Raw genomic sequence first — 25,848 nt, 5'->3', positions numbered from 1 at the left:
TTCAATGTCCATTCACATCACAACTTCACTCCTTCTTGTAGCAGCTCAATATTCCATTGTATGTTTATACCACATTTTGCCATTCCATTTATCAGCCAATGTACCCTTAGGCCACCTCTATCCACTGCAAATCATGAATACTGACACCATAAACTCCACTGTGCAAATGTCCATTTGTGTCCCTCTTTTCAGTTCTTCTAAGTATATATCCAATAACCAAGTTGCAGTACAATATGGCAACCCCATGCTTAGCTTCCTGTGGAACCACCACACTGCCCTGCAGATGGGCTTCACCATTCTACTTCCCCACAAATGGTGATTAGGTACATCCATCTGTCTACATTTTCTTCATCACTTGTATTCCTCTGTTTATTTTTTAGACGGTTCTATTCACACACCATACATTCCCTCCTACGTAAATAGTCAGTGAGTCTCTGTATAATCACATAGTTATGCATTCATCACCGCTATTTATATGAGGACATTTCCATTTCTTCCACACAGAGAGAGGAAGAGGTGAAAAAAGATAAAAAGAAACAGAAAGAACCAAATGACAACTGCTATTTCTTCTCTTTCTTCAATTCAGCATCTGCAGTGTCCTCCTCCAGTCTATATCCTCCTCTAGAGTTTCACACAGTTCAGAATTGTCCTTTTTTTCATTGAATCTTGGGAGAAGAGTTTTCAGTAGCTATTATGTCAACATGTTGATGATGTCACTTGGGCTCTAGTGTATTTTTAATCTCTTCTATTATGCCTTTCATCCCCATAATTTCTGTTGTTTCTTTTTAAATTTTCAAAGTCTTCTTTATGCCCACACATCATCTTCTTAATATCAATATCTTTTTGATTTACCTTCACCTCCTGAATTGCTTTAGGAGATTTGTTTGAACTTCTTTGATTAGTTATTCCAAATTCTATGTCTTTGAAGTTTTAATTTGTTCCCTTGACCAAGCCATATCTTCCTAGCATGTTGAAATTTTTGCTGATGTCTGGGCATCTGATTATTTTGATGTGTTAAATCTACAGGTAGGTGTCTCCCTCTTGTCTAGGGTTTTATTATTACTGGCTTTGTGTTAAAGCTCTTCTTTGATGCTTGTTCTGACTTAGTCTGAACCTTAAAGTAACCCCTGTTTAACTGTTCAGATTTTCTCAGCTCTTCTTCATCTGATTCTTGCCCTCAATATGGGTACAAATTTTAAGACTACATTGTTTGTGCAATTGTTTCAGCTCCAAGAGAAAACTTCTTTTCCTCTGTTCCTTCTGGAATCTTGATCTGTTCTGTTTATTTTTGTGCAGAATTTTCTTCACAGCTGCTATGATTTGTTTAAATTATCTCCCTCACTCAGTGCCCCCTTTTCCCTATACTTTTCAGTTCTGGGTCCCATCCTGTCTTACAGGATTTCTGTCCTCTTATCCTCTATTTTTTCTCTGTGAGGATTTTATGCCTCCCATTTCTTCCCCATTAGGTTATCCTGTCCTGGGGACCTAGACGGGGTCAATCCAGAAAGGTGGGTCAATACAGAAAAGTCTGTTTTGCATTTATGTGGTCCAACAGAGATGGGATTGAATGTGTACCCTTCTTGCCCACAGTTCTGCCATGATCTCTTTTTCCTCTGGGGGCATTTTTGTATGTGACAATCCTCAGCTTGCAGACTTGGGTCTCTGTGCCTGGATATGCATGGGGTTCTAACTCACTTCTGTGAGTGGCTCTATAGTCTGCATCCATGGCAGGGGGGCCCCAGGCTGTGCTGTCTCTGTGTAACTCCCAAACTGCATGAGACCGAGTGAGAGGAGGGGTCTGGACTGGCAGGTCCAGGACAGAAATCTACCTGATCTTGGAGATTATTTTTACTTTTTATTTGATGTGTTTGTGGATTACAAGCAAATGGGATTTGTCCTTTGATTAATTGATTCTGAGGGGAGACTTTTCCAGGGGATGTCTCACAATTCCATGTTGATGACATCATCTCATAAAAATGGCTTTTAAAAAAATACATTGAAAGATCATTTAAACCAGAGAATCATGAAAAATTGTAACATAAGCATTTTACTGTAACCTAAAACAAATAACTCTACACTCGATTGTCAATCTGTTGAGAAAGGCCAAGCCATTTTCTTTGCACATGGGTCTGCTGATTAGAGTTCTGAATTGTCTCTCTTATATAAACCATACCTCTAAACCATCATCCAAGATTTCCTTAGATTTTGTTTCTTTAAGAGGAAAATAACTTAGAGGCACTTGTGAAGCAATCTGAATGCAAATTTATCCTTTTTAATCTTTTACAGTTGTCTCCCATATACAGAAACAACTCACTTTTACTGGATCCTTCCTAAATATTAGAAATAGTATTTCAAGGAACAACAAACTTTATTTTAACACTATTTCATTGGATTGCATAATATTTCATTAGCTTATGAAAGCACCATAACAAGTACAAATGGAATAAAAAATTTGGGAACAAACACAAGTAATTAATTATGGAATTCACAATCTTAGGAGCAGAAGTGGGCAGACTGGTTAGAGAGTGGCTTACTAGCACTGGACAATCAGAATGATACAGACTTACCCACTTAAGATTTACAAAAGAAATAGAAGGGTTAATTGATGAGCGATTAAATGGAGATAGGCTAAGAGAACGTCAATTGTACCTCTACATTTAAATTATTTGGCTATGTGTCAATTTCCTCCATAGAGACAAAAAGCATTTTGAGGTGTAAAATTTCCCCATTGGGGAAATTCCAAGATGTTCTTACATCACCATGTAAATCTATTTCTTCTCTTTATGAAAACAGGAATTTGAAAATACTGTGAACCGTTTTTCTATGCTGTTTTCACTAAGGTTTATGGCTCCTTCCAGAAAAGGACAAGTAACATATGCAAATGTCCTTAAGAGTTCTTGGTTTTGAAATCATGCCTACTCGTTTAGAGAATAGAGAATAACTTGCCTGTTAGTGTCCTGAGTGAGACAAGGAGGTTACGACTAGATTTCATCAGAGGTGTGTAATTTCTATCCCAGTGGTGGGAACCTTTTTGAAACAGTCTCCTAGCCATCCCTTAAAGCTTGTTTTGAGCTGCAGAACAATTCCTATGTCTACACCCCCAAACAAAACATTTGGTAGTCCAGTGCTGTCTGCACATTCAAAGAAATTCTACAGTCAGTAGAAAACTGTACTCCGTAGCCTGGCAGGTCCATACAGAAGTTTTTTTCATTCAGAATGAAGAATAGAGCTATGTGACATGCATGCCTGTATATAATTGTCTCCCTTCAACTCTCTGACCCAAAAGCTTTCAAAAATCCCGGCAGAGTTTAATAGCCTTACTTTATTTTGCTCATCTACTTGGATGGAGGTATAAGATAGAGTTTCTGAAATCTGGAACCATGGCATTTTTTAATTATTTTTTTTATTAGAGAAGTTGCACATGTATCAAAAATCATGCAGAAATACACAGAATTCCCATATACCCCATCCACACACACACAGTGTTCCCCATTATTAACACTTTGCATTAGTTTGGTACCATTGCTCAATTGCTGAAACAATATTATTAAAATTATACTATTAACAGTTCATAGTTTACATTAAGGTTCACTGTGTTGTACAGTCCTATGGTTTTTAAAAATTTTATTCTACATATATATATGTAGGTGTGTATATATATATATGTATGTGTGTGTGCGTATATATATATATATACATATACATATATATATACAATCTAAAATTTCCCCTATTAACCACAGTCAAATATATAATTCAGTGGAGCTAATTACATTCACAATGTTGTGCTACTGTCATTACCATCTATTACCAAAACTTTTCTATCATCTCAAACAGAAACTGTATCAATTAAGCAGTAATTCCCCATTCCACTCTGGCCCCTGGTAACCCAATTCTACTTTCTTACTCTATGAATTTGCTTATTATTTCATATCAGTGAGAGCATACAATGTATATCCTTTTGTGTCTAGCCTATTTCATGCAACATGATGTCTTCAGGGTCCATCCATGTTGTTGCATATATCAGAACTTCGTTCTTTTTATGACTGAATAATATTCCATTATAGGTATATACCACATTTTATCTATTTATTTGTTGATGGACACTTGGGTTGCTACCATCTTTTGGCAATTGTGAATAAAACTGCTGTGAACATCAGTGTAGAGATCTCTGTTAGAGTCTCTGCTTTCAATTCTTTTCTTTATATAAGTAGAATTCATATGGTAATTCCATGCTTAACTTTCTGGGGAAACACCAAACTGCCTTCCACAGTGACTGTACCATTTCACATACCCACCAGCAATGAATGACGTTCCTATTTCTTCACCTTCTCTCCCAACACTTATGTATTTTCCCTTTTTTAAGATAGAAGCCATTTAAGTGAGTATGAAATATTATCTCTTTGTGGGTTTTTTTAAATCATATTTTTTATTGCAGAATATGACATATATACATAGAAGAGATAACTTTCCAAGTGCAATTTAACAAGTAGTTAGCAAATTTCAAAGAATGTTATGGGTTACTGTTCCACATTTTCAGTTATTTCCTTATTGTGAAATATAACAAATATACAGAAAAATAATATCTTACATAGTATGATTTAACAAGTAGTTATATAGGAAATTTCCAAAAATGTTGAGTTACAGCACCATAGTTTCAGTTATTTCCTTATTGTGAAATATATATACAAAAAAGTGATAACTTTCAAATTATAATTTAACAAGTAGCTATAGAACAGATTTCAAAGGATGCTATGAGTTACAACTCCACCATTTCAATTCTTTCCTTCTAGCTATTCTAATACCCTAGCAACAAATAAAAAGAAAATTATATAGAGATTCAGTATTCATAATCCTTTGTTAAATTACATCTTGTCTGTTGCTACCCCTTCCTCTAGTTTAACCACTTTCCTGACTTCAGGGATGTCTAGACAGTGGCAACCCTAACTTGTTTATGTTGAAAAGGGGTGTCAACTTTATGCAAAAAGGGGACATATTTGGACTTAGCTGTCATAAGAGTTCTCTGAAGGATTTAAGTTTCTGAAGAGTAAACTTAGTGAGTGAAACTTTTATAGAGTCTCAGATAGGAATCCAGGTATTATTTAGGGATTTTGGGACTACTGTTGACTTGTGCTTATCATACTGTGGTCATTTGGCATAGCTATGTGAAGTTTGCATAGGAGTAACGTCCAGGACAGCCTCTTGACTCTATTTGAATTCTCTGAGCCACTGAAACCTTATTTTGTTGCTTTTCTTTTTCTCCTTTTGGTCAAAAAGGCATTCTCAACCCTGTGATGCCAGGATCAGGCTCATTCAGAAGCCATGACCCACATCGCCAGGGAGACTCACTCACCTTGGTGGTGGTGCGGGGGGTCCTGTCCCATGTTGTGGGGAGAGTGATGAATTTATTTGCAGAGTTGGGCTTAGAGAAAGTCCACATCTGAGCAACAAAAGAGGTTCTCTGGAGGTGACTCCTAGGCATAATTATAGGTGGGCTTAGCCTCCCCTTTACAACTATAAATTTCACCAGAGCAAGCCTCATAATCATGGGCTTGACTTATAAAGTAGGAGTTTCCTAAGTTCACATAGCATATGTTATGTCCACGATAATCCATCCAAATCTAACATTATCATCACTTAGTTGAACAATCCTTATCACTCTCCACTTTAAACAATTCTTATGAACGAAAACACCTTGTAGCTCTTTTCAGCCTGTAATTAATTGTTCCTAGTATTTGTGTGGTACTAGTATTCTATTCCTGTTAATTATGGTCCCTAGCATACGACAGGTAAATTTTTTCTCATATACCCTTCTGTTGTCAACTTTCTGTGCCATTGTCATACCTTTGAAGTATATCATGCAAGCACCTGTCTATAGTCTTGCAAGCACCTGTCTATACTCATTGTGGTTTTGATTGCATTTCTCTAATGATTAATGATAGTGAGCATTGTTTCATGTGCTTACTGAATATTTATATATCTTTTTGGGGGAAGTGTCTATTCAAATCTTTTACCCATCTTTTAATTGGACTCTTTGTCTTTTTGTTGTTGATTTCTTTATATATTCTGGATAGTAAACCTTGATTGGATATGTGGTTTGCAAATATTTGCCTCCATTTTGTAGGTTGTCTTTTTATTTCATGATGACATCCTTTGCTGCACAAAGTTTTCAATTTGATGAAGTCCTGTTTACCTATTTTATTCTTTTGTTTCTCATGCTTTCAATGTAAAGTCTAAGAAACCATTGTCTAACACAGGTCCTGATGAGGCTTCCCTATGTTTTCTTCTAGAAGTTTTATAGTTGGGTTCTTATATTTAGGTTTTTGATTTATTTGAGTTAATTTTTGTATATGGTGTGAAGCATGGGTCCACCTTCATTCTTTTGCATATGGAACTCCAGTGTTCCCAGAACTTGTTGAAAAGACTATTCTTTCCCCATTGAGTGGACTTGGCACCCTTGTAAAAACTCAATTGGCAGTAGATATGAGGATTCATTTCCAAACCCTCAATTCAATTCCATTGGTCTCTGTGTCTGTCCTTGTGTGAATACCATGCTTTGATTATGGTAGCCTTGTAATATGTTTTAAAATCAAGAAGTGTGTGTCCTCCAACTTCATTCTCCTTTTTAAAGATGATTTTGGCTATTTGGAGCTCCTTACCCTTCCATATAAATTTGATGATTGACTTTTCCATTTCAGCAAGGAAAACTGTAGGAATTTGGATTTGGATTGTGTTGAGTCTGTAAATTGCTTTGGTTAGAATTAACATCTTAATAGTATGTAGTTTTCCATTCCATGAATGCAGAATATCCTTCCTTTTATTTATGTCTTCTTAGATTTCTTTTAGCAATGTTTTATAGTTTTCTGTGTATAAATCTTTTGCATCCTTGGTTAAATTTATTCCTCAATAAGTGATTCTTTTAATTGCTATTTTAAATGGATTTTTTCTTGATTTCTTCTTCAGATTGTTCATTATTAGTGTATAAAACACTACTGAGTTTTGCCTGTTAATCTTGTAACCTGCCACTTTTGTAGAATTCATTTGTTAGCTCTAGGAGCTTTGTTGTGGATATTTTTTTTTCATGTGGCAATATATAGGATCATGACATCTGCAAATAGGGAAAGTTTTGCTTCTTTTCCAATTTGGATACCTTTTATTTCTTCACGTGGCCTAACTGCTCTGGATAGAATTTCCAGTGTGGAATAACAGTAGTGACAGTGGGTATCCCTGTCTTGTTTCTGATCTTAGATAGAAAGCTATCAGTCTTTCACCATTCAGTAAGGTATTATCTTGGGGTTTTTCATTTATGCCCTTTATCATGTTGAGGAAGTTTCCTTCTATTCCTAGTTTTCTCAGTGCTTTTATTAAGAAGTTATGCTGGATTTTGTCAAATGACTTTTCTGTGTCAATTGCAATGATCATGTGTTTTTTCCTTTGTTTTATTAATGTAGTTTATTACATTAGTTTATTTTCTTATATTGATCTGGGCCTGCATGCCTCTGATATATCTCACTAAAGCATGGTGTATAATTCTTTTAATATGCTGTTGGATTTGGTTTGCTAGTCTTCAGTTGAGGTTTTTTGCATCTGTTTTGATAAGGGATATTGGTCTCTAATTTTCTTTTCTTTTGGTATCTTTATCTGGGTTTGGTATTAATGTGATGTTGGTCTCATAGAATGAGTTAGGAAGTGTTTCCTCCTGTTAAGGTTTTTGGAAGAGTTTGAGCAGAGTTGGTATTAATTCCTCTTGGAATATTTGGTAAAATTCACCAGTGAAGCCATCAGGTCCTGGACTTTTTTTGTTGAGTAGTTTTTGCTTACTGATTCAGTCTCTTTACTTTTTCTTGGTCTTCTGAGATCTTCTATTTCTTCTTGAGTCTGTGTAGGGTCATTTAGTTCATACCCCCACAATGCCTTGCATAATAAAATATGTATCAATATATGTGGTTTGAAAGAGTGATTGATACTGCCTAGTCTATAGTCTTTTTTCTTTGACTTATGCAATTCTAATGAATTATCAGTAGATGGCAGTAGCTATTTTCATTTTTATCTTTTCCACAAATAGATTCTACAAATAGATCTGGAAAAAACTAAAACCTTGATTTTACAGCAGATATCCTTCCATAAAGAGTTGGTCTAAATACGTATCATCCAAAAGTGTATTGTTTATATTGCCTCAGAAATAGAAATCAAGAAATACCAATTACTTTAATTTTTATTATATAAATCTAATTTTCTTCATTCTTTAGATTATTTCAGCATATATTTTAGGGAATGCAAAACTGAGTAAGACAGTATATTTTCTTTTCTGGAGCTTATAGTCTAATGGGGAAAGATAAGTATAAAATAATGAAAATAATAAGAATGGAAATGTGTTAAGTTTGCATTAGGTGGCAGGAATTTGCTAAGAGCTTTACATGCATTATTTTATTTAATCCTCACAATATCCCTAATGAGGCAGGTATTACTATTATTCTCATTTTATATATAAGGAATCTGAGGCACAGATTGGAAAGAATTTACCGAGTAAGCTAGTGAGTACCCCAATCTAGATTCAAAACTAGCTCTATCTATCTCTAGGACTTATACTGTTGCCCACCATGGTATAATAGAGGTAAGAAACAACAGTATTAAAGTGTGAGAGATCACATCTGATCAAAAGATTAAGAAAGACTTGTTAAAGGAGATGCCATCAAATATGGATTTAGAAGATTGGCTACATTATTGAGATGATCAGAACTGTGAACTAGGGTCATTACTCTGTCAGCAGGAGAGGGAGAATTGGAGTGGAGATAGATTAGTTAGATACCTATTGTGTGTCAGACACCGTTCTAGGTTGCTGCTCTCATTGAGCTTACGTTAGTGGAAGGAGATAGAAAAGAAACAAATATGTAAGATGTGTGTTGATAAAATCTATTAAGAAAAATGAGGCAGGGTAAGGAAATGGAGGATGAAGGAGAGAGGTCATGCTTTAGAGAAGGTTATTAGGGAAGGCCTCTTTGCTAAGGCAGCATTGTTAGTGGTAAGAAGTGATTGAATTCCAATATTATTTAAAGGTATAACAAATGGGTTTTGCCAAAAGGATTGTTTGCAGTCTGTAAGACAAAGAGGAGAGTCAAATTCTGGCTCTTCTGGGTAGGACAATTGGAGAGCACCTCTAGGCCTCATACTTGGTAGGTGTCTTTAAGGATATTCCAAAAGGCCTATGAAACATCAACAATGATCTCTCCTTTATGATTAAGTTGGGTAAGTCTGGCTGAACTTCCCTGGGCTCTACACCCTCTAGAGACTACCTTGCTAAGGTTTTTGGCCTGAAAAACAGGAAAAATATTCTTATAATTTGCTGAGGTGGAAGAGGCTGTGAAGGAGGTTTAGTGGTAGTGAGTGAATGGGTGCAGGAATAAAGAATTCAGTTTGGAACATATTAAGTTGAAATGCCTATTAGAAATCCAAGTGGAGGTGTCAAGTAGGCAACTCAGTATGAGTCTGGAGTTTAAAAGAAATATTCAGGCTAGATATGTAAATTTGGGACTTATTAATCTATAGCGGATTTTAAAGCATGAAAGTAGATGACATCACCTTGGGAGTTTGTTTAGAGAAAAGAAGAGGACTGAGCCCTAGGACACTCTAACATTTACAAGTGAGAAAGATGAGGAGGAACTGGCAAAAAAACAAAAACAAAACCAGAAGTGTGGTATTTCGAGAAGAAGAGTATGATCAAATATGTCAAAGGATGCTTATAGATAAAATGAGAGTAAGGCTGAAATTGACCATTGAACATGGCAACATGGAGGTCATAGGTGCTTTGGCAAGAGCTGTAAGGATGGAATGGTGAAAGTTTGATTTTAATAGATTCATGACGAGTGAGAGGAGAAGAAGAGGACAGCAGGATATTTGGCTATAAAGGGGAGCAAGGAAATGTGTCGATAGCTGAATGGAATTATAGTGTCAAGGGAGGGTTATTGTGGTTGATTTTATGGTGGGTTGTTTAGGATAATATGTTTTATCAAGTAAAGGGAAATTCTGTTGAGGGACACTGAAAGAAGTAAAGTCTTTCAGTAGGGCAGACAGGAGTAAAATGTAAAGGGATGGCCTTAGGAACAGGGACACTTTAATCATTGCAAGAAAAGGATAGGTTACTATATAGGTACATATGCAGAAAGAGTGGTAGATTTATCACCCCCTCTGGGTTTTTTCTCTACTTTCTCAATTAAATAAGAAGCTAGATTATCAACTAAAAGAGGAGGGGTGAAGAGACATGGGAAGTTTGAAGACAGAGGAGGAGTGAAATAGTTATCTTAGAAAATTGGGGAATTCTATGGGCCTACCTTCAAGGGTCCACTTGACAAAAATTGTCTTGAATTTAAACTGAGAACACAGCATAGGTATGTATCTTTCTTCAGGCATATTCAGCTACTCAAATATAAGCAGAGTAACTGGTTGGAATTTTTCCAGGGAAGCAGCACAGGGTGAGAGCTGTAATGGAGGTGATGGTGAATGCAAAGGAATCCAAGCCAGGTAAGGAGGGCAGTGAATACACGAGGGAGAAAGGGGTCATGGAAATGTAGAAGAACCAATGGTTTAGAAGTTTTCGTGTAGTTGAAGAGCTCAGAGTCAATGTACTAGGAAGAATGAGCTATAAAAGATGGTTTGAATCTGGAATTACGGATGAAGTACAATTGTAATCTTGGGAGTAGGTGGCTGGAGAGGGTGGATGACTGGAGACATCAAGGAACTGAGAGGTCAGGCTATTAGAAGTGTCATCTGTATGGCTGTGGAAATCCCAGTAGTAGAGAAACAGCAAGTCACATGCTAACATCTAGGAGTGAGGCAGAGATCGGGAGGTCAGCAGATAACAAGGAGGGATAAAATGTAAATATTATACTCTGCGGCAATGAACTTCAAAGAGATGGGGAGACTGGGGAGAAAAGGAAAGGGTAAAAGCCTGGCAGTGGTAATAGGAAACAGGAAAATCAGCTCATCTCCAGACCTAGTGATTTGAGGGTGGTGTAGGGAGAAGCAGTATCTTTGGATTTCACTTAGAGCAAAAGGTTAAGGAAAAGTTCATTGAAAGGTTGAAGATAGAGAGGGTTTGGCTGAGGACAAAGAAGATTTTGCTCTTCAGTTCCAGCGGTTACAATGGAAGGACGTAAAGGGTCGTGGAGTGGGTGACGTCACATCAAATTTGGGTCTTGCTGAGCTGAATAAGATTGAGACTCGGTACGGAGATAGGACCTGGGAGTCTTAGGCTTCTCCTGTATTCTGAGGTTAACAGGAGTGTAGGGCATTCTTGGAATAGTGTCCACAGACCCTTAGGCAGGTTGCGGTGAATAACTCTGTGATTTGAGGGGAAGGAGGGGAAGATTTACCGGAAGCATGAAGAACTCACTGGGTCTCCTCTCCAGTCATGCAACTTGTGGTGTCGAAGCCCCTGGAGACCTGTTTGGAACTGAGGCGGCTCTGTCAATGGCCCTTACTGAAATAGTTACCCTGAGGGATAATGGGGAAATGGAAAGGAAGGGTATGGGGGGGGGGGGTGTCAATTAAAGTGATATTTTAGCAATACAGGAATCCAAAAGTAATTGGATTCTGGGCTGGTACACAAAGGCATGGTTGTTCCCTAAGAGCATAAGCTTGTAGTATAGCTGTGGAGCCAGACTACTTGCATTCAAATCATCTCTCTGATCCTTAATAACTGTCTGACATTGGATAAGTTTCTGGACTTCTCCATGCCTGGTTTTACTTCCCTGTAAAATGGGAATTATAATAATAGTATCTATCTTTGAGGGTTAAATGAGTTAATATCTGTAAAGCTCTTAGAGTATCACCTGACACAGAATAAACACTATATAAATATTTGTTGCTATTTTAAATCTAAAGCTCTTAGAACTGTGTGGTACAAAGTAAGTACATGTAAGTGTTTGCCATTGTAATCAAGTGAAGGAACAAACAAAACAAAACAAAACAAAGTGAGGGTGTGCATGTCCAAAGAAGCAGGTAGAATTGAGAGTGAAATCTGGGACCGTGAAATGTACATAGAAGAGCTAGAGAGAAAATCAGACCTGGGCTCATCCCAGTGCCTGAAAGCATCTGGACTAATCCTGGACAGCTGTGTATGTAAAGCAGAAAGGACCAACTGTGATGACCTGAACAGAGTGAATGGGTTCAGCATCAGGAAGGCTCTGGTAAGGAGAGAAGTTGGAGCTGAGGTTTATGACAGTCTTTTAAATCAGCTGGGTAAAGTGCTCAGGATTTCTTTAGACTGTCGAGATATTTCTTGATAGATTTGAGGTCTCCTGATTTAAGAAGCAATTTAACTTTGTTTTTCTTTGCTTTTGCTTATATATAGCAGGTTTCAATCCAGTAAAATTTAGTTTCAGAAAACAAATGTAGCTAATGCACACGTACTTTGTATTAACCAAAGTTGAGGAAAGATAGAGTGATTTTTTTTTTCAGACTTCCTTGTAGAAGCTTCCTTACACATGCCTTGCTGTTATTATAATATTTCTCTTCTTTTGACTTAGAAAGTTTATCATGACTTTAGTATGATTTGGAAAGTCATCAGTTCTATAAAAATCAACTAAGATTTTTTTTTAAGAAAGGATCTAAATAGAAAAAAATCCATAGGTACAAATGTTAAATGGGAGTTGACCATTTCCAGTTTCAGAATTAACAACATTGAACTACTTTTATTAATCATGCAACTTTTCTGGTTTTCCTTTGTGTAGGAATGGACAGGCAAATTCAAATACCCTTTATCCTAAAGCTGGTAATGCCACTAACTGCCGACTCACCGCTCATTTGTTATGTTGATAGAGGAAGGGACTCTTTCTCCTTCTCTTTCAAGGGAAAAAATATCTACCCCTTCATCTTATCAATCACTCCCAGATACAGAAGACACTGAAACAAGATTTTAAATCTGCATAGATCTTATACTGGACAGAATAGCACTGGATAGAAGTGCTGTATTCCCTACATCTTATACCAATGGCAGAAACTGCTAACCCATCTTAGTTCTGTTTCTTAGATTCTGGCTATAGTCTCAGAAGCTATTTTATGAGAGTACTGGAAGCACTTGCTAAATATAGGCTACTGTCCGAAGCATGTTGTATGTATTGCTTTAATTATTACCACAGCTCTAGGAGGTGTTAAGGTGAGGACACCGGGTATCAAAGAAGTTAAGAACTCACTCAAGGTCATAACAGCTGAAAAGGAGTACAACCAAGATTCATATAGATAGTTCCACTTTGCTCCATAAATCTCATGCTTAAACATTGTATTTTGATTCTCAGCACTAATGACAAAATGATGTTGCCATTCCTGTGAGGTATTAGACAATTAAGTTAACTTTCAGGATCACCAATACATGAGGAAGAAACAAGGAAAAGTGAGCTATTATCAATGTAGGTTATTTTTTAGAAGTAAAGAAGGTGAACCAAAAAAGGGAGAAAGGAGATTATAGACCCAGAATAATGTCAGACAACAGAGAAAGAAAGGCTAGGATATTCTAAAGAAGGTAATGAGTCAATCTTGTGAAACAAATAATTAAAAGACCAGCAACAACACAAAAATTGTATTATAGGATAATTGTGTTAAAATTGATAGCAAATTAGTATAGAGGGAAGCTGTAAAATATGACCGGGAAGAAAAAGGCATAACAATCTGAAAATTACAGGCCTATGATGAAAATTCATCAACTGTAATTGCTATGTGGTTTTTACGGTAGATTATAATTATAGTATATGTGCAAGTGGTCTGGAAAAACAATTAGGACAATCAAAATATTTATACTGTTTCATAATGGAACAGGTATAACATTGTATGGCAACTTTGAATTGTCTGTTATTATTTCCTTTGAGTTTGATTTGTTGAGAGTCAGAAAGGGAAGATTACCATCCTAAATTTAGTTTATTTATGAAAAAAGAGCTTCAAATTTTTCAGGATATTTTATATAGAAACATAGCTTTCTTAGAATGTTCTGCACTTTAATTTTTTATGTACTTTTTTCTTTTGTCTATTTATGGCTGAACAAGGCATGTCTTCACTAACTGATGTTGTAGAGCAAGTTGCAAAGCAACAACAATCACAAACATCAGAGATAGAAAAAAACAAAAAAGTTCTGTTCCATTTGCAGGTAACTTATTTTATACAGTCTTCAATGTTTCTTCAAAACCATATTAAATTAGTGCCAGGGAAATTACTAAGGATACTTAATTTGGGGAAGCAATTTTAAATTCCTATTTTTCATATTTACTCTCAATTATTTTGTTATCCCTAAGTAAAGTCTATATGAATATTCTAGTTTCATGGAACATTTTATGTTCCCAGTTACAACAATTTAACTGTGACATTGTAATTGTAGTATAAGCATATAAATCTCAAGGTATCAGAATAATTTTAAATTCACTTCTATTTGGTAGTTTTTTCCCCCTAAAATGCTGAATTGAGGGCAAGTTACATTTTTACACCAGTGTTTTTAAAGCTATGGCTTGTGAGTTACTAGTTGTCAGTGAACATTTCAAGTAGTCTTCCTCTGCGTTTCTTACATTTCATAATACACGTGTAATTCCACTAATGAAATCTGGAAGTCATATTTGGTCTTTCCCTGCAGCATGATTAGATCTAACTATACTCTGACTATGGCTGAAGAAACCAAAATGAAAACATTAACTTTATTATGTGTTTCATGAAAGTTGTTATGAAATATATTATAGTAATTAAAAGAATAGGCTCTGAAGCCAAACTGCCTAGTTTCAAAGACAAGTTTTGCTACTTGTAGTTTCATGATTTAATTGCTTTGGGACTCTGTTTCCTCATTTATAAAATGGAGATAATAATAGGACCTGCCTATAGAATTTGTATCAGGATTAAATTCATTAATTCCTGTAAGTGTAGGTAAGGCACCCTTACTGAGCCCCGGTGGACAGCAGAGGGCTTGACTTTGGCATTGGTTTAGATGTCGATGCATCAACAGAGGTATGCTAACACTAATACTACCATGGATTTTTAAATACATATTTGCATTACCTTAGTCACTTCCATAAAAGAATGCATTTATTCAATAGAGCATAATACAAAAATTATATCTTGGATTTCTATACAGAAATTTCCACAAACTTATCTTTCTTCAAAGGATTTCACAGACTTTATCTCACTTATATTGAGGAACTTCTTTCTACTTTAGCATTTTGCTAAACATTGTCCTTACCTTACACTGCTTACCTTTGTTTCCCTCTATTAGGGAGGGAGACAAGGAAGTAGACAAGTAATTATATACAGAGCAGTGTCAATGAATGAGGCATTAAAAGAACACAAATTTATCACTGAAGAAAGAGTGATCACAAAGGAAGTGATGTTTCAGTGGAGTTCTGAAGGTTAGCTGGAGTTCACTTGAATGATAGGGTATCTGGGGGTATCTAGAGGGAGAAGAGGAGAATGTTCCAGACAAAAAGAACTTGAGGCAGTTCCCACAGGACTGAAATAGCATTGGGACATTCATAGGTAAGAAGTATCTGTTGATGGTATAGCTTGGGGTATGTGTTGAGAAGTGGTGGGGGATGTATACCATAAGAAACTTGGACCTTATTGTAAAGGTGATGGGAAGTCTTTGATAGGTTTTAAGTAGATGTGTAAATGATTGCATTCTTGTTTTAGAAAAAAAACCTAGATACATAAAAAGCACTTGACAAAATCCAACATCCATTCTTGATATAAATTCTTGGCAAATTCAGAATAGTAGGGAACTTCCTCAGTATGAAACAGGGCATCTATATAAATCCTACAGCCAATCTCACACCTAATGGTGAAAAACTGAACAGTTTCTCCCCCTAAGATCAGGAACAAGGCAAGGAAGTCTGCTCTTACTACTTCTGTTCAAAATGGCACTGGATGCTCTAGCCAGCGCAATCATGCAAGAAAAAGAAATAAAAGGCATCCAGATTAGAAAGGATCAGTGGTTGCCTGGGAATGGGGAAGTGGGGAGGGAGGGATGAATTAACAAAGCAAGAGGAGGAAACTTTCATGGACGATGAAATTTTTTTATCTTAATTGTAGTGATAGACTCAAGAGCATATAAGTATGTCCAAACTCATCAAATTGGAAAGTTACAATATGTGCAGTTTATTTATATTAATTATATCTCAAAAAAATCTATTGAAAAAGGAGAGAGGAGGAGAAAGAAGAACAAGGAGGAGAAGGCAGAGGAGAAAGATAATTCTAGGTAAAGGTGGAAATAGACGGAAGGAAGAAGACTTTATAAAGCCAGGGAGAAAACAGTCTATTACATTAATCGAGGAAAGAGGAAAGTTGATGACCAAATCAGTGGAAATGTCATCTTTCCCCACACTGGTCAATAGAATTGATACCCTGATCCAGCTCTCAGGGCATGTGTTTCTTCCTGACTATTCCGTGTGCATCACTCATTCGATCATTTAATAAATATTTACTGAGCACCTACTTTGTGCCAGGTATTATTTTAAGATTGGGCATTTAATTATAAATAAGATAGAACAGTTTCTTGAGCCAGTAATCATACTTTCTAGTCAGGGAGGCAAGCAGTAAATAAACAAAAAGAAGATAATTTCAGAGATTGATATGATAAAAAGAAAATACAATAAGGTAAAGTAATAGTAACTGAGGTGGGTGGTTAATCTATGTTGTGATTAAGAGAAGACTCTTCTGAGGAGTAGTAATAAAGCTGAATTGTGAAAGTCAAAGACCCAACAGATAATAGGGGTAGAGAATTTTAAGGTGGCCGGAATAACAATTTCAAATGCCCTTAGATGGGGAAGGATCGAGGCACATGTAACAGAAAGGAGGCTGGAAGAGGGGAGAGTGGTAGAAGATGAGAAGGCTGGCAAAGTCAATAGGGATTAGAACGTATTTGCCTTCTAAACCATATTAAGGAATTTGAATTTTATTTTAAGTGCAATGGGAAGCCATTGAAGGATTTTAAACAAGGAAGCAACAAGAGTTATGTTTTAAAAGATTCTTCTGTCTAATATATGGAGATTAGTTGGGGAAAGGTGAAGGAATTAAAACAGGGAGATTAGTTAGAAGCTAGGCCATGCTAAAAAGATTGCTCTAAGTAGATTTGGGATTTTATTTTGGAGGCACAACCATAAGGATTTGCTGTTAAATAGGTTGTGAGAGGTAAAGGAAAGGGAGGAATCAATAATGACCTCTAGGTTTTTGAGCATCTAGTTGAAAGTGGTACCATTTATTGAAATCAGGAAGGTGGGGAATAATAGGTTTGGGGTGTAAATTAAATGTTCTTTTCTGAACATATTTAACTGAAATACCCATTAGACATCCAAATAGAAATGTCAAGTGGGCATTTGAAATATCAAAGCTGGAGATAAAAAATGAGGTTCTTCATGATGTTGTACTTATCAGTATACTTGACACTTGTTTCTGCCAGGAAAGGGATAGACTGGATCTGCCTGTCTAGCATTGTGTCTCCCTCCCCAGTCATAAATTTATTTAAAGAGGATGACCATACTAGATATAAAAAAGAAGGATGGAGGATCTATAGAATTTGATGAACAGTTAGGAAAAGATAACAAAGACATGGGAGGAATTAATGATGGCTTCCAAAGTAGAACCATTACCTCTGTTTGGGAATCTAGGGGTGTAGTAATTTGCATGTTTGGTCCCAATTCTTCATCTCTCTGTATGTCCACACCCTTTGCCATGTATCTTGGCAATGCCTTTCCATAATATGCAGGCATACTTCTCCATCCCTTGACTCTGAGTTTGCTCATGTGACTAGCTGGGATGTCAGCAGATGTGATTCAAACAGAAGCCTGGAAAAGCTCTTGTATGATTGGGCTTCCTCCCTTCTGCATCTGCCATCATCATGAGAATTGACTGGCCCAATCAAGATTCATATGAAGCAAAGCCAAGACACCTTAGTCAGCCCAGTTGGAGTCAATTTCATCTGACAGCCAGGCAATTCGCAGACATTTGACAGCATAGCTGACCAAGATCAGCAGAACAACCTAGCCATCCCAAGCCAGTCCTACTTATATATTTGATGTGTCTGAGGTTTTGCTACTATAACAATGGTAACTGATAGAAGTCAGAACAGGTTGGAGGGAGGGGCAGGGAAGTAGTCTGATTTTTTGACATGATGAATTTGAGATACTCAGTGGCAGCTGGGTCTAGAACTCCATAGCTACTTATATTTTGTGAATCATTGGAAGATACATAGCTCAGGATGTAGGTATGGATGAGATTACCCATGGAGCATATATAAAGTGAGAAAAGGAGGGCCTATATTTGAAAGAACCATTGCGATTGAGAAGGAATGCTCAGAGATATCTGAGAACCAGAGAAGAGTGGAGGTGTGAAACCCAGGTATTGATGAAAAAGCACCAGTTAGTTAGCAATGTCAGACGCCAGACAGGCATGGTGGGTATCTTTATACCCATTTTACAAATGCAGAAAGTGAGATTTGGTAAACTGGCATGATCATACCAACCAGTAAATAGCAGTAAGGAAACTAGAACCTAGGTCTTTTGATTCTTAACCTAGGGCTTTAACATTTATATCATAGTGTCTTTCTTCATTGTGTATATCTGATGCCCATAAATATATTATTAAAATGATTGTAAAATATCTTTTACATATAAAATGCTGAGCCAAAATATAAAAATTTAATATTTAGAATTTAGATGCACATTAAAAAAAACAAATATATAGCTCTGGGTTCCCCTTGAGATTATAAAATAATTTTGTTACTTTATTGCATGTTTCTTTCTATTGTGCACCAATTTTTCTATATTTATAAATACATATTTTTTATGTTAAGTGATTTTCCTACATGCATTATGAATCAAAACAGGGACTTTCCTCTCATGTTGAATATCATGAATTAATAATCATACTGTTGAAATATATTACAGAATGAACTTCAGGATCTTGAAAAACAGATAGCATCTGTCTCTGCAGAAAATAAAGAAACAGAAAAGCAAATTTATCAGCAAGATGCTGTCATAGAAAATACCCAGCATCAGTGTGGAAGCCTGGAAACTCAAATCAAAGCCTTACATACAGAAAATGTAAAGCTTAAATTTGACATAGAAGCAACCCAAGAAGATTTTGAGGAACAAATGATAAGACATAATGCATATTATGCAAAAATAAAAGCATATAAAGATAGTTTGGGGGAAATAGAAAGCAAATGGTCATTCATGACTGAACTCCAGGAAAAACGAGCTCTTGTTACAAAACTGAAGACAATAAAAGAAGAACTTACGCAAGATCTCCAAAATCCAGAAGGAAACCAGATAAAACAAGTGCAGGTATAAAATATCATTTATCAACATTTTTATATTACTTCTTTTTTTGAAATCTACATATTAAATAAGAAATTTATCCTTCAATTCATAAAATACCCATTGCTGCTCTAACTAGATTCAGGAACTATCACAATTTTTAAAAACTTGAACAAATGCATGAGTTATGTAACAACTGCCAAATGTGCAAATGCATAAAGGAAACCTCCCTAAAGTCCCCTGTGGATTTCTAAAAATATGTAGTCAAACAGAATCACAGTGAACAATTTGTCCTTTTGTTGCAGAAAGCATGACTCCCCAAAATGTTGGAGCCCTAGCTTCTAGGTTAATGGATCCAGGCCAATTTAAATCAATTTTGTATGCCTAATACTTTTATGCAAACAATATGAATTAATAATTGCACCTTAAGTGTCTTTCTATTTCTCTTACTATTCTTTGACAACAGTGGGAAATACAAATTTAAGATGTCTATAATTCCTTGCTAGAGAATTAAACAGTATCCTTTACAGTGTTGCTGGGCAATTGCCACCATGACTACCACTTTCCTTTATGTCTTATTTTCGTTAGGGTTTTATTTCTAAGCTTTCAGATCTAAGGTTGGCTTGTTTAATGACAATTCTTTATTCTGTACACCTAAAAATAGAAGTAATATGCTAATTCTATTTATCAAAATTAAATGTGACAATTCTCTTAAATTATAGAAACACTAAAATTCTTGGGTTTATATTGACCATTGTTTGTTTGTCTTGTATGTTTTAAATTTTATAACTATACAGGAAGACATTATGAAGCTAAAGGATAAAATTTTAACTGTAAACGAATCTATCAGGGAAAAAACTTGTTTTCTTGAGGAAGAAAAAAAGTCACATGAAAAATTAAGAAAAGAAATAGAGGTAAGTTTTAATTATCTATATTTCAGTGTTTTAGGGGACTTTTTTGTGATCTTTTACTATATTTGTATTCCCATAGTTTACTCTGAATTCTCAAAATAGCTAAAGGGCAAAAAAGAACTTCAAAAAGTAATAAAGTCCAGTTTATTAATAGATAATTAGAGAAAAAAACCCTCATTTGAATATATTCAAATATATTAATGTATTCAAAAAGCAAAGTACACACTCTTATTTAAATCTGGCCTAGAAATTCTTCCAGGTCTCGTTCCATCAATAACTTGGTACCTGATTAGTGACTGGAAAGCAAGGCAATACAAAAAAGGATGGCATTCCTAGCTAGACATCAGAGACTCCTTATAATAGAGTAAAAGACACTGGGAGTTTTTGCTATTCTAATCCTCTCTGACTTTGTATTTGCAATTATCAAATGTCAAGTTAAAAATCTGATATGCAAGTTGAAAGTGAGACTAAATTTTTGAAGTGTTGTGATACCACTAGTAGACTTCTGTCATTGTTTAGATGAATGGAGGAAAAAAATGGAAAAGAATTTTCAGTTAAGCACAAAAAAAAGAGAAAGACACACCTTTAAGATATTAATTTGGAAAATAAAAAGATGCATGTTTTAACTTGTTTTTGACTATTCAACAACAACAACAAAAAGAAAAGCTTCCAAAGAATTGAAAGATAAAATCCCTCACCTTTATATAACATTATCCTTAGGAAATACCATGACTTCATATTTTACTAGGAATCAAAATAAACGAGTATTTTTTTGCCCTTCCAGACATCAAGGTTTACTGTAGAACTGTAAATGGTAAGACAGTTTGTAATTGGCACAGAAATAGGAAAAAAATGATTAATGAAACAGAAAAAAAGCTTCCAGAAATAACCCATGCACAAATGGTGCAAACAAAATAGGTTAACCATATGGAAAAAGAAATTTTTAAATAAAAGAAAATTGGATTCCTTCTTCATAATACCCACACATACCTCTCCCCCCCCCACACACATACACACAACACAAAGTATTACAGAGGACTGAAGAAAATGTAGAAGAAAAACTTATCCATTGAGTCAGATAACCGTTTATTTACAAAAACTTCAAGGAAAAAACCCCCCACACAAACCACATGATCAGGATATTTTTACCTTCAGCATATCATAAGTTTCTAGCTTGCCCAAGTGCACCCTATCAATAGAGAAGACAAGACTGTTAAAGAAAAGATATTTGTAACTCATGTAAGTGATGAAGAGATAAGAAAATAACCAAACAAGCCAGTAGGACATTGGTTAAACAGTATAAAAAGCATTAATTTTTGAAATATGAATTCCATAAAAACTGGAAAAATGACTAACCTCATTAATAAGGGATTGCTTATTAAAACAATAATGAAGTCCTGTATTAAGCCCATCAGATTAACAATATCCCAGTTGGTAAGATGTGGAGCAGTCAAATTCCCTGTTGGTGTAAGTGTAAGTTAGTAAAAGATATTGGAAAGGAATTTGAGGTCACCTAGTGATTTTTTTATGCTAACATAATTTATCAAGGCATAATTTTCAAAATTTTAAATGCACAGATTTTAAGTGTTATTAGGTGTTTAACTTGATGAATTTTGACTAATATAGGCATATACTTGTGTTACTATCACCTAAGTCAAGATGTAGAACTTTTCTATCACCCCCAGAAACTTCTCTTGTGCCTCTTTCCTCAGAAAACCACTATTTTGAGTTTTTAAATCAGCTTTATTGAGATATAATCCACATACTATACAGTTCACTCATTTATAGTATAAAATTCATTGGTTTTTAGTACATTCACAGATATATGCAGCAGTCACCATAGTCAATTGTAGAACATTTTCTTCACCTTAAAAAGAAACCCCTACTCTTTAGGTATCACCCTTTTAACCTCCTACCCCACCCCTAGCTCTAAGCCGCCATTAATCTACATTCCATCTCTATAGATTTCCCTATTCTAGACTTTCATATGAATGGAATCATATAATATGTGGTCTTTTGTGAGGGGCTTTTTTCACTTAGCATAATGTTTTCAAGTTCATCCATGTTGTAGCATACATTTTATCAGTACTTCATTACTTTTATGGCCAAATAATATTCCAATGTATGGAAATACCACATTTTGTTGATCTGTTTATCAGTTCATAGAAATCCAGTTTGTTTAACCATTTAGTTATTATTTATAGTGTTGCTATGAATATTCATGTACAGGTTTTTGTGTTGACATGTTTTTATTTCTCTTTGTTTTGTTTTGTTTTGTTTTGTTTTTCTCTTGGGTTTATACTAAGGAATGGGATCCTATAGTAACATTGTTTAATCATTTGGGGAATGGCCAGGCTGTTTTCCAAATGACTGCATTACTTTACATTCCTATGAGCAGTGTATGAGGATTGCAGTGTATCCACATCCTTGTCAACACTTGTTATAATTTGATTTTTTTTTTTAGTTTTTAAAATTATGGTAATATATATTACCTGAAATTTCCCATTTTAAAGTGTGCATTTTTAGGTGTACACTTCAGTGGTATCAATTACATTCACAGTATTGGGCTACCATCACTACTGTCCATTACCAAGACTTTTTTATGGCCTCAAACAGAAGCTCTATCGCCAATAAAGCAATGCCTCCCATCCCCCCTTCTTCCCAGTCCCTGAGTAACCTCTAATCTATTTTCTGCCTCTATGAAATTGCTTATTCTAGATATTTCATATAAGTGGAACCATATACCCTTTGTCATTTTGTGTCTGGCTTATTTCATTCAACATATTTGCTTTCAAGGTTCATCCATGTTGTAGCATGTATCACCACTTCATTCCTTTTTAATGGATGAGTAATATTCCATTCTATATATATACTACATTTTTAAAAAATCCATTCATCTGTTGATGGAGACTTTTGTTGTTTCTATTGTTGGCTATTGTGAATAATGTTGTTATGAACACTTGTGTACATATATCTGTGTGAGTACCACATAGAAGTGGGATTGCTAGGTCATATGTTAGTTCTCTGCTTAACTTTTGGAGGAGACACCAAATGGTTTTCCACAGTGGCTACACCATTTTACAATCCCGCCAAGTATGTACAATGGTTCTAGTTTCTCCACATCCTAGGCAGCAGTTACTATTTTCCATTTAAAAAATAATAGCCACCCTTAACATGACCACAGACATAGGGGACTGGTGGTTTGATGGGTTGAGCCCTCTACCATAAGTTTTACCCTTGGGAAGACGGTTGCTGCAAAGGAGAGGCTAGGCCTCCCTGTATTTGTGCCTAAGAGTCTCCTCCTGAATGCCTCTTTGTTGCTCAGATGTGGCCCTCTCTCTCTGGCTAAGCCAACTTGAAAGGTGAAATCACTGCCCTCCCCCCTACGTGGGATCAGACACCCAGGGAAGTGAATCTCCCTGGCAACGTGGAATATGACTCCCGGGGAGGAATGTAGACCCGGCATCGTGGGATGGAGAACATCTTCTTGACCAAAAGGGGGATGTGAAAGGAAATGAAATAAGCTTCAGTGGCAGAGAGATTCCAAAACGAGCCGAGAGATCACTCTGGTGGGCACTCTTACGCACACTTTAGACAACCTTTTTTACGTTCTAAAGAATTGGGGTAGCTGGTGGTGGATACCTGAAACTATTAAACTACAACCCAGAACCCATGAATCTCGAAGACAGTTGTATAAAAATGTAGCTTATGAGGGGTGACAGTGGGATTGGGAAAGCCATAAGGACCAAACTCCACTTTGTCTAGTTTATGGATGGATGTGTAGAAAAGTAGGGGAAGGAAACAAACAGACAAAGGTACCCAGTGTTCTTTTTTACTTCAATTGCTCTTTTTCACTCTAATTATTATTCTTGTTATTTTTGTGTGTGTGCTAATGAAGGTGTCAGGGATTGATTTAGGTGATGAATGTACAACTATGTAATGGTACTGTAAACAATCGAAAGTACAATTTGTTTTGTATGACTGAGTGGTATGTGAATATATCTCAATAAAATGATGATTAAAAAAAAAAAAATAATAGCCACCCTAATGGGTGCAAAATGGTATTTCATTGTGGTTTTGATTTCCATTTCTCTGATGAATAATGATATTGAGCACATTTTCAAATGGTTATTGGCCATTTGTCTGTCTTCCTTGGAGAAATGTCTATTCAGATCCTTTGTCCATTTTTATTTGGGTTGTCTTTATTACTGAGTTTTAAGAGCTGTTTCTATATTCTAGATACAAGTTCCTTATCAGGTATTTGATATGAAAATATTTCCTCCCATTTTGTGAAATGTCTTTTCAGTTTCTTCATGGTGTCCTTTAATTTTGATGATGCCCATTTTATCTATTTTTTCCTTTTGTTGCACCTGCTTTTCATGTCATATCTAAGAATCCTTTGACAAATCCAAAGTCCTATGTTTTCTTCTAAGAGTTTTATAGTTTTAGCCCTTACATTTATGTCTTTGATTCATTTTGAGTTCACTATTTTTATTCTTATCAACATAGTTTTGCCTGTTCTTGAAGATGAAATCATATTCATGTACCCACTTGTGTCTTACATTTATTGCTCAATATGTTTTTGACATTTATCAAAGAGGATGTATATGTGGGTAATTTGTTCTTTTTATTGCTAAGTAGTATTCCACAGTAGTGAATAAACTTCAGTTGGGTTAGCCATTTTCCTTTTGATGAACATTTGAATTGTAGCCAGTTTAATGGCTATCTGAATAAAGCTGCTATGAATTCTACTCTTAGTATATGCCTTAAGTAAGCTAATGTTATCTTATAAAAAGTCATGTTAATAGAAGATTGTGTTATCTACATGAAATGAGAACAGTTTCATAGTGTCCATTGATGGGAGGATGTTTGGAATAAATAAGAGAAAATACTATCAGCAGTGAAAATAAATGACACTAAGTAAGAGGATGGATATTGTAAAAACGGAGAAGTAGAAGTTGAGAATGACTGTGATTTTTAAGCCTCGGATACAAAGAGAGTAATGGTATCATTTAGTTTGTTTCCATTTTGGTCAGAGAACATATTCTGTATGATTTCATTTTTTTTTTAATTGGTTAAGGTTTGTTTTATGGCCCAGGATGTGGTCTGTCTTAATATGTGTTCCTTGGGTGCTTGAAAAGAATACATATTCTATTGTTGTTGGGTTCAGTGTTCTTTTTCTATAAATGTTGATTAGATCCTGTTCATTGATGGTGTTTTAAATTCTTCTATATCCTTGCTGATTTTCTGTCTAATTGTTTTATTAATCGCTGAGAGATAAATATTAAAGTCTTTAACTATAATTGTGGATTTCTATATTTCTCCTTTCTGTTTCACCAGTTTTTGCTTTACATTTTTGTCATCTCTGTTGTGTATATATTTGGGATTGTTATGTCTTCTTGACAGATTGACCATTTTATCATTATTGTATTATCCCTTTATGTTCCTGGTAGTTTTTTTTGCTCTGAAGTTTACTTTACCTAATATTAGTATAGCCATTCCTACTTTCTTTTTTTTTTTTTAATTAATTAATTAATTTTTTTAATTTTCATTTTTATTGAGATTGTTCAGATACCATACAATTATCCAAAGATCCAAAATGTACAATCACTTGCCCCTGGGTACCCTCATACAGCTGTGCATCCATCACACTTAATTTT

General features: G+C 35.4%; 1 protein-coding gene across 4 annotated transcripts in view; it reads left to right on the top strand.

The window, feature by feature from the left end:
- The window catches only part of CCDC122 (coiled-coil domain containing 122), a 56,467-nt gene that overhangs the window by 9,481 nt on the left and 21,138 nt on the right, over positions 1-25,848 (top strand). For 3 of the 4 annotated variants that reach the window (XM_037799847.1, XM_037799848.1, XM_037799850.1), the window contains exons 2-3: positions 18,906-19,304; positions 20,075-20,191. In XM_037799847.1, the coding sequence (XP_037655775.1) occupies positions 19,113-19,304; positions 20,075-20,191 (309 nt within the window). In that variant the 5' untranslated portion in view covers positions 18,906-19,112. Of the gene's footprint in view, positions 1-14,025; positions 14,135-18,905; positions 19,305-20,074; positions 20,192-25,848 lie in introns of those variants that run through there. The other variant, XM_037799846.1, reaches the window with a different exon arrangement.

This window comes from Choloepus didactylus, chromosome 12, assembly GCF_015220235.1.
Source record: "Choloepus didactylus isolate mChoDid1 chromosome 12, mChoDid1.pri, whole genome shotgun sequence".
Lineage (NCBI taxonomy): Eukaryota > Metazoa > Chordata > Mammalia > Pilosa > Megalonychidae > Choloepus > Choloepus didactylus.
This window is presented reverse-complemented; position numbering and strand designations above follow the sequence as displayed.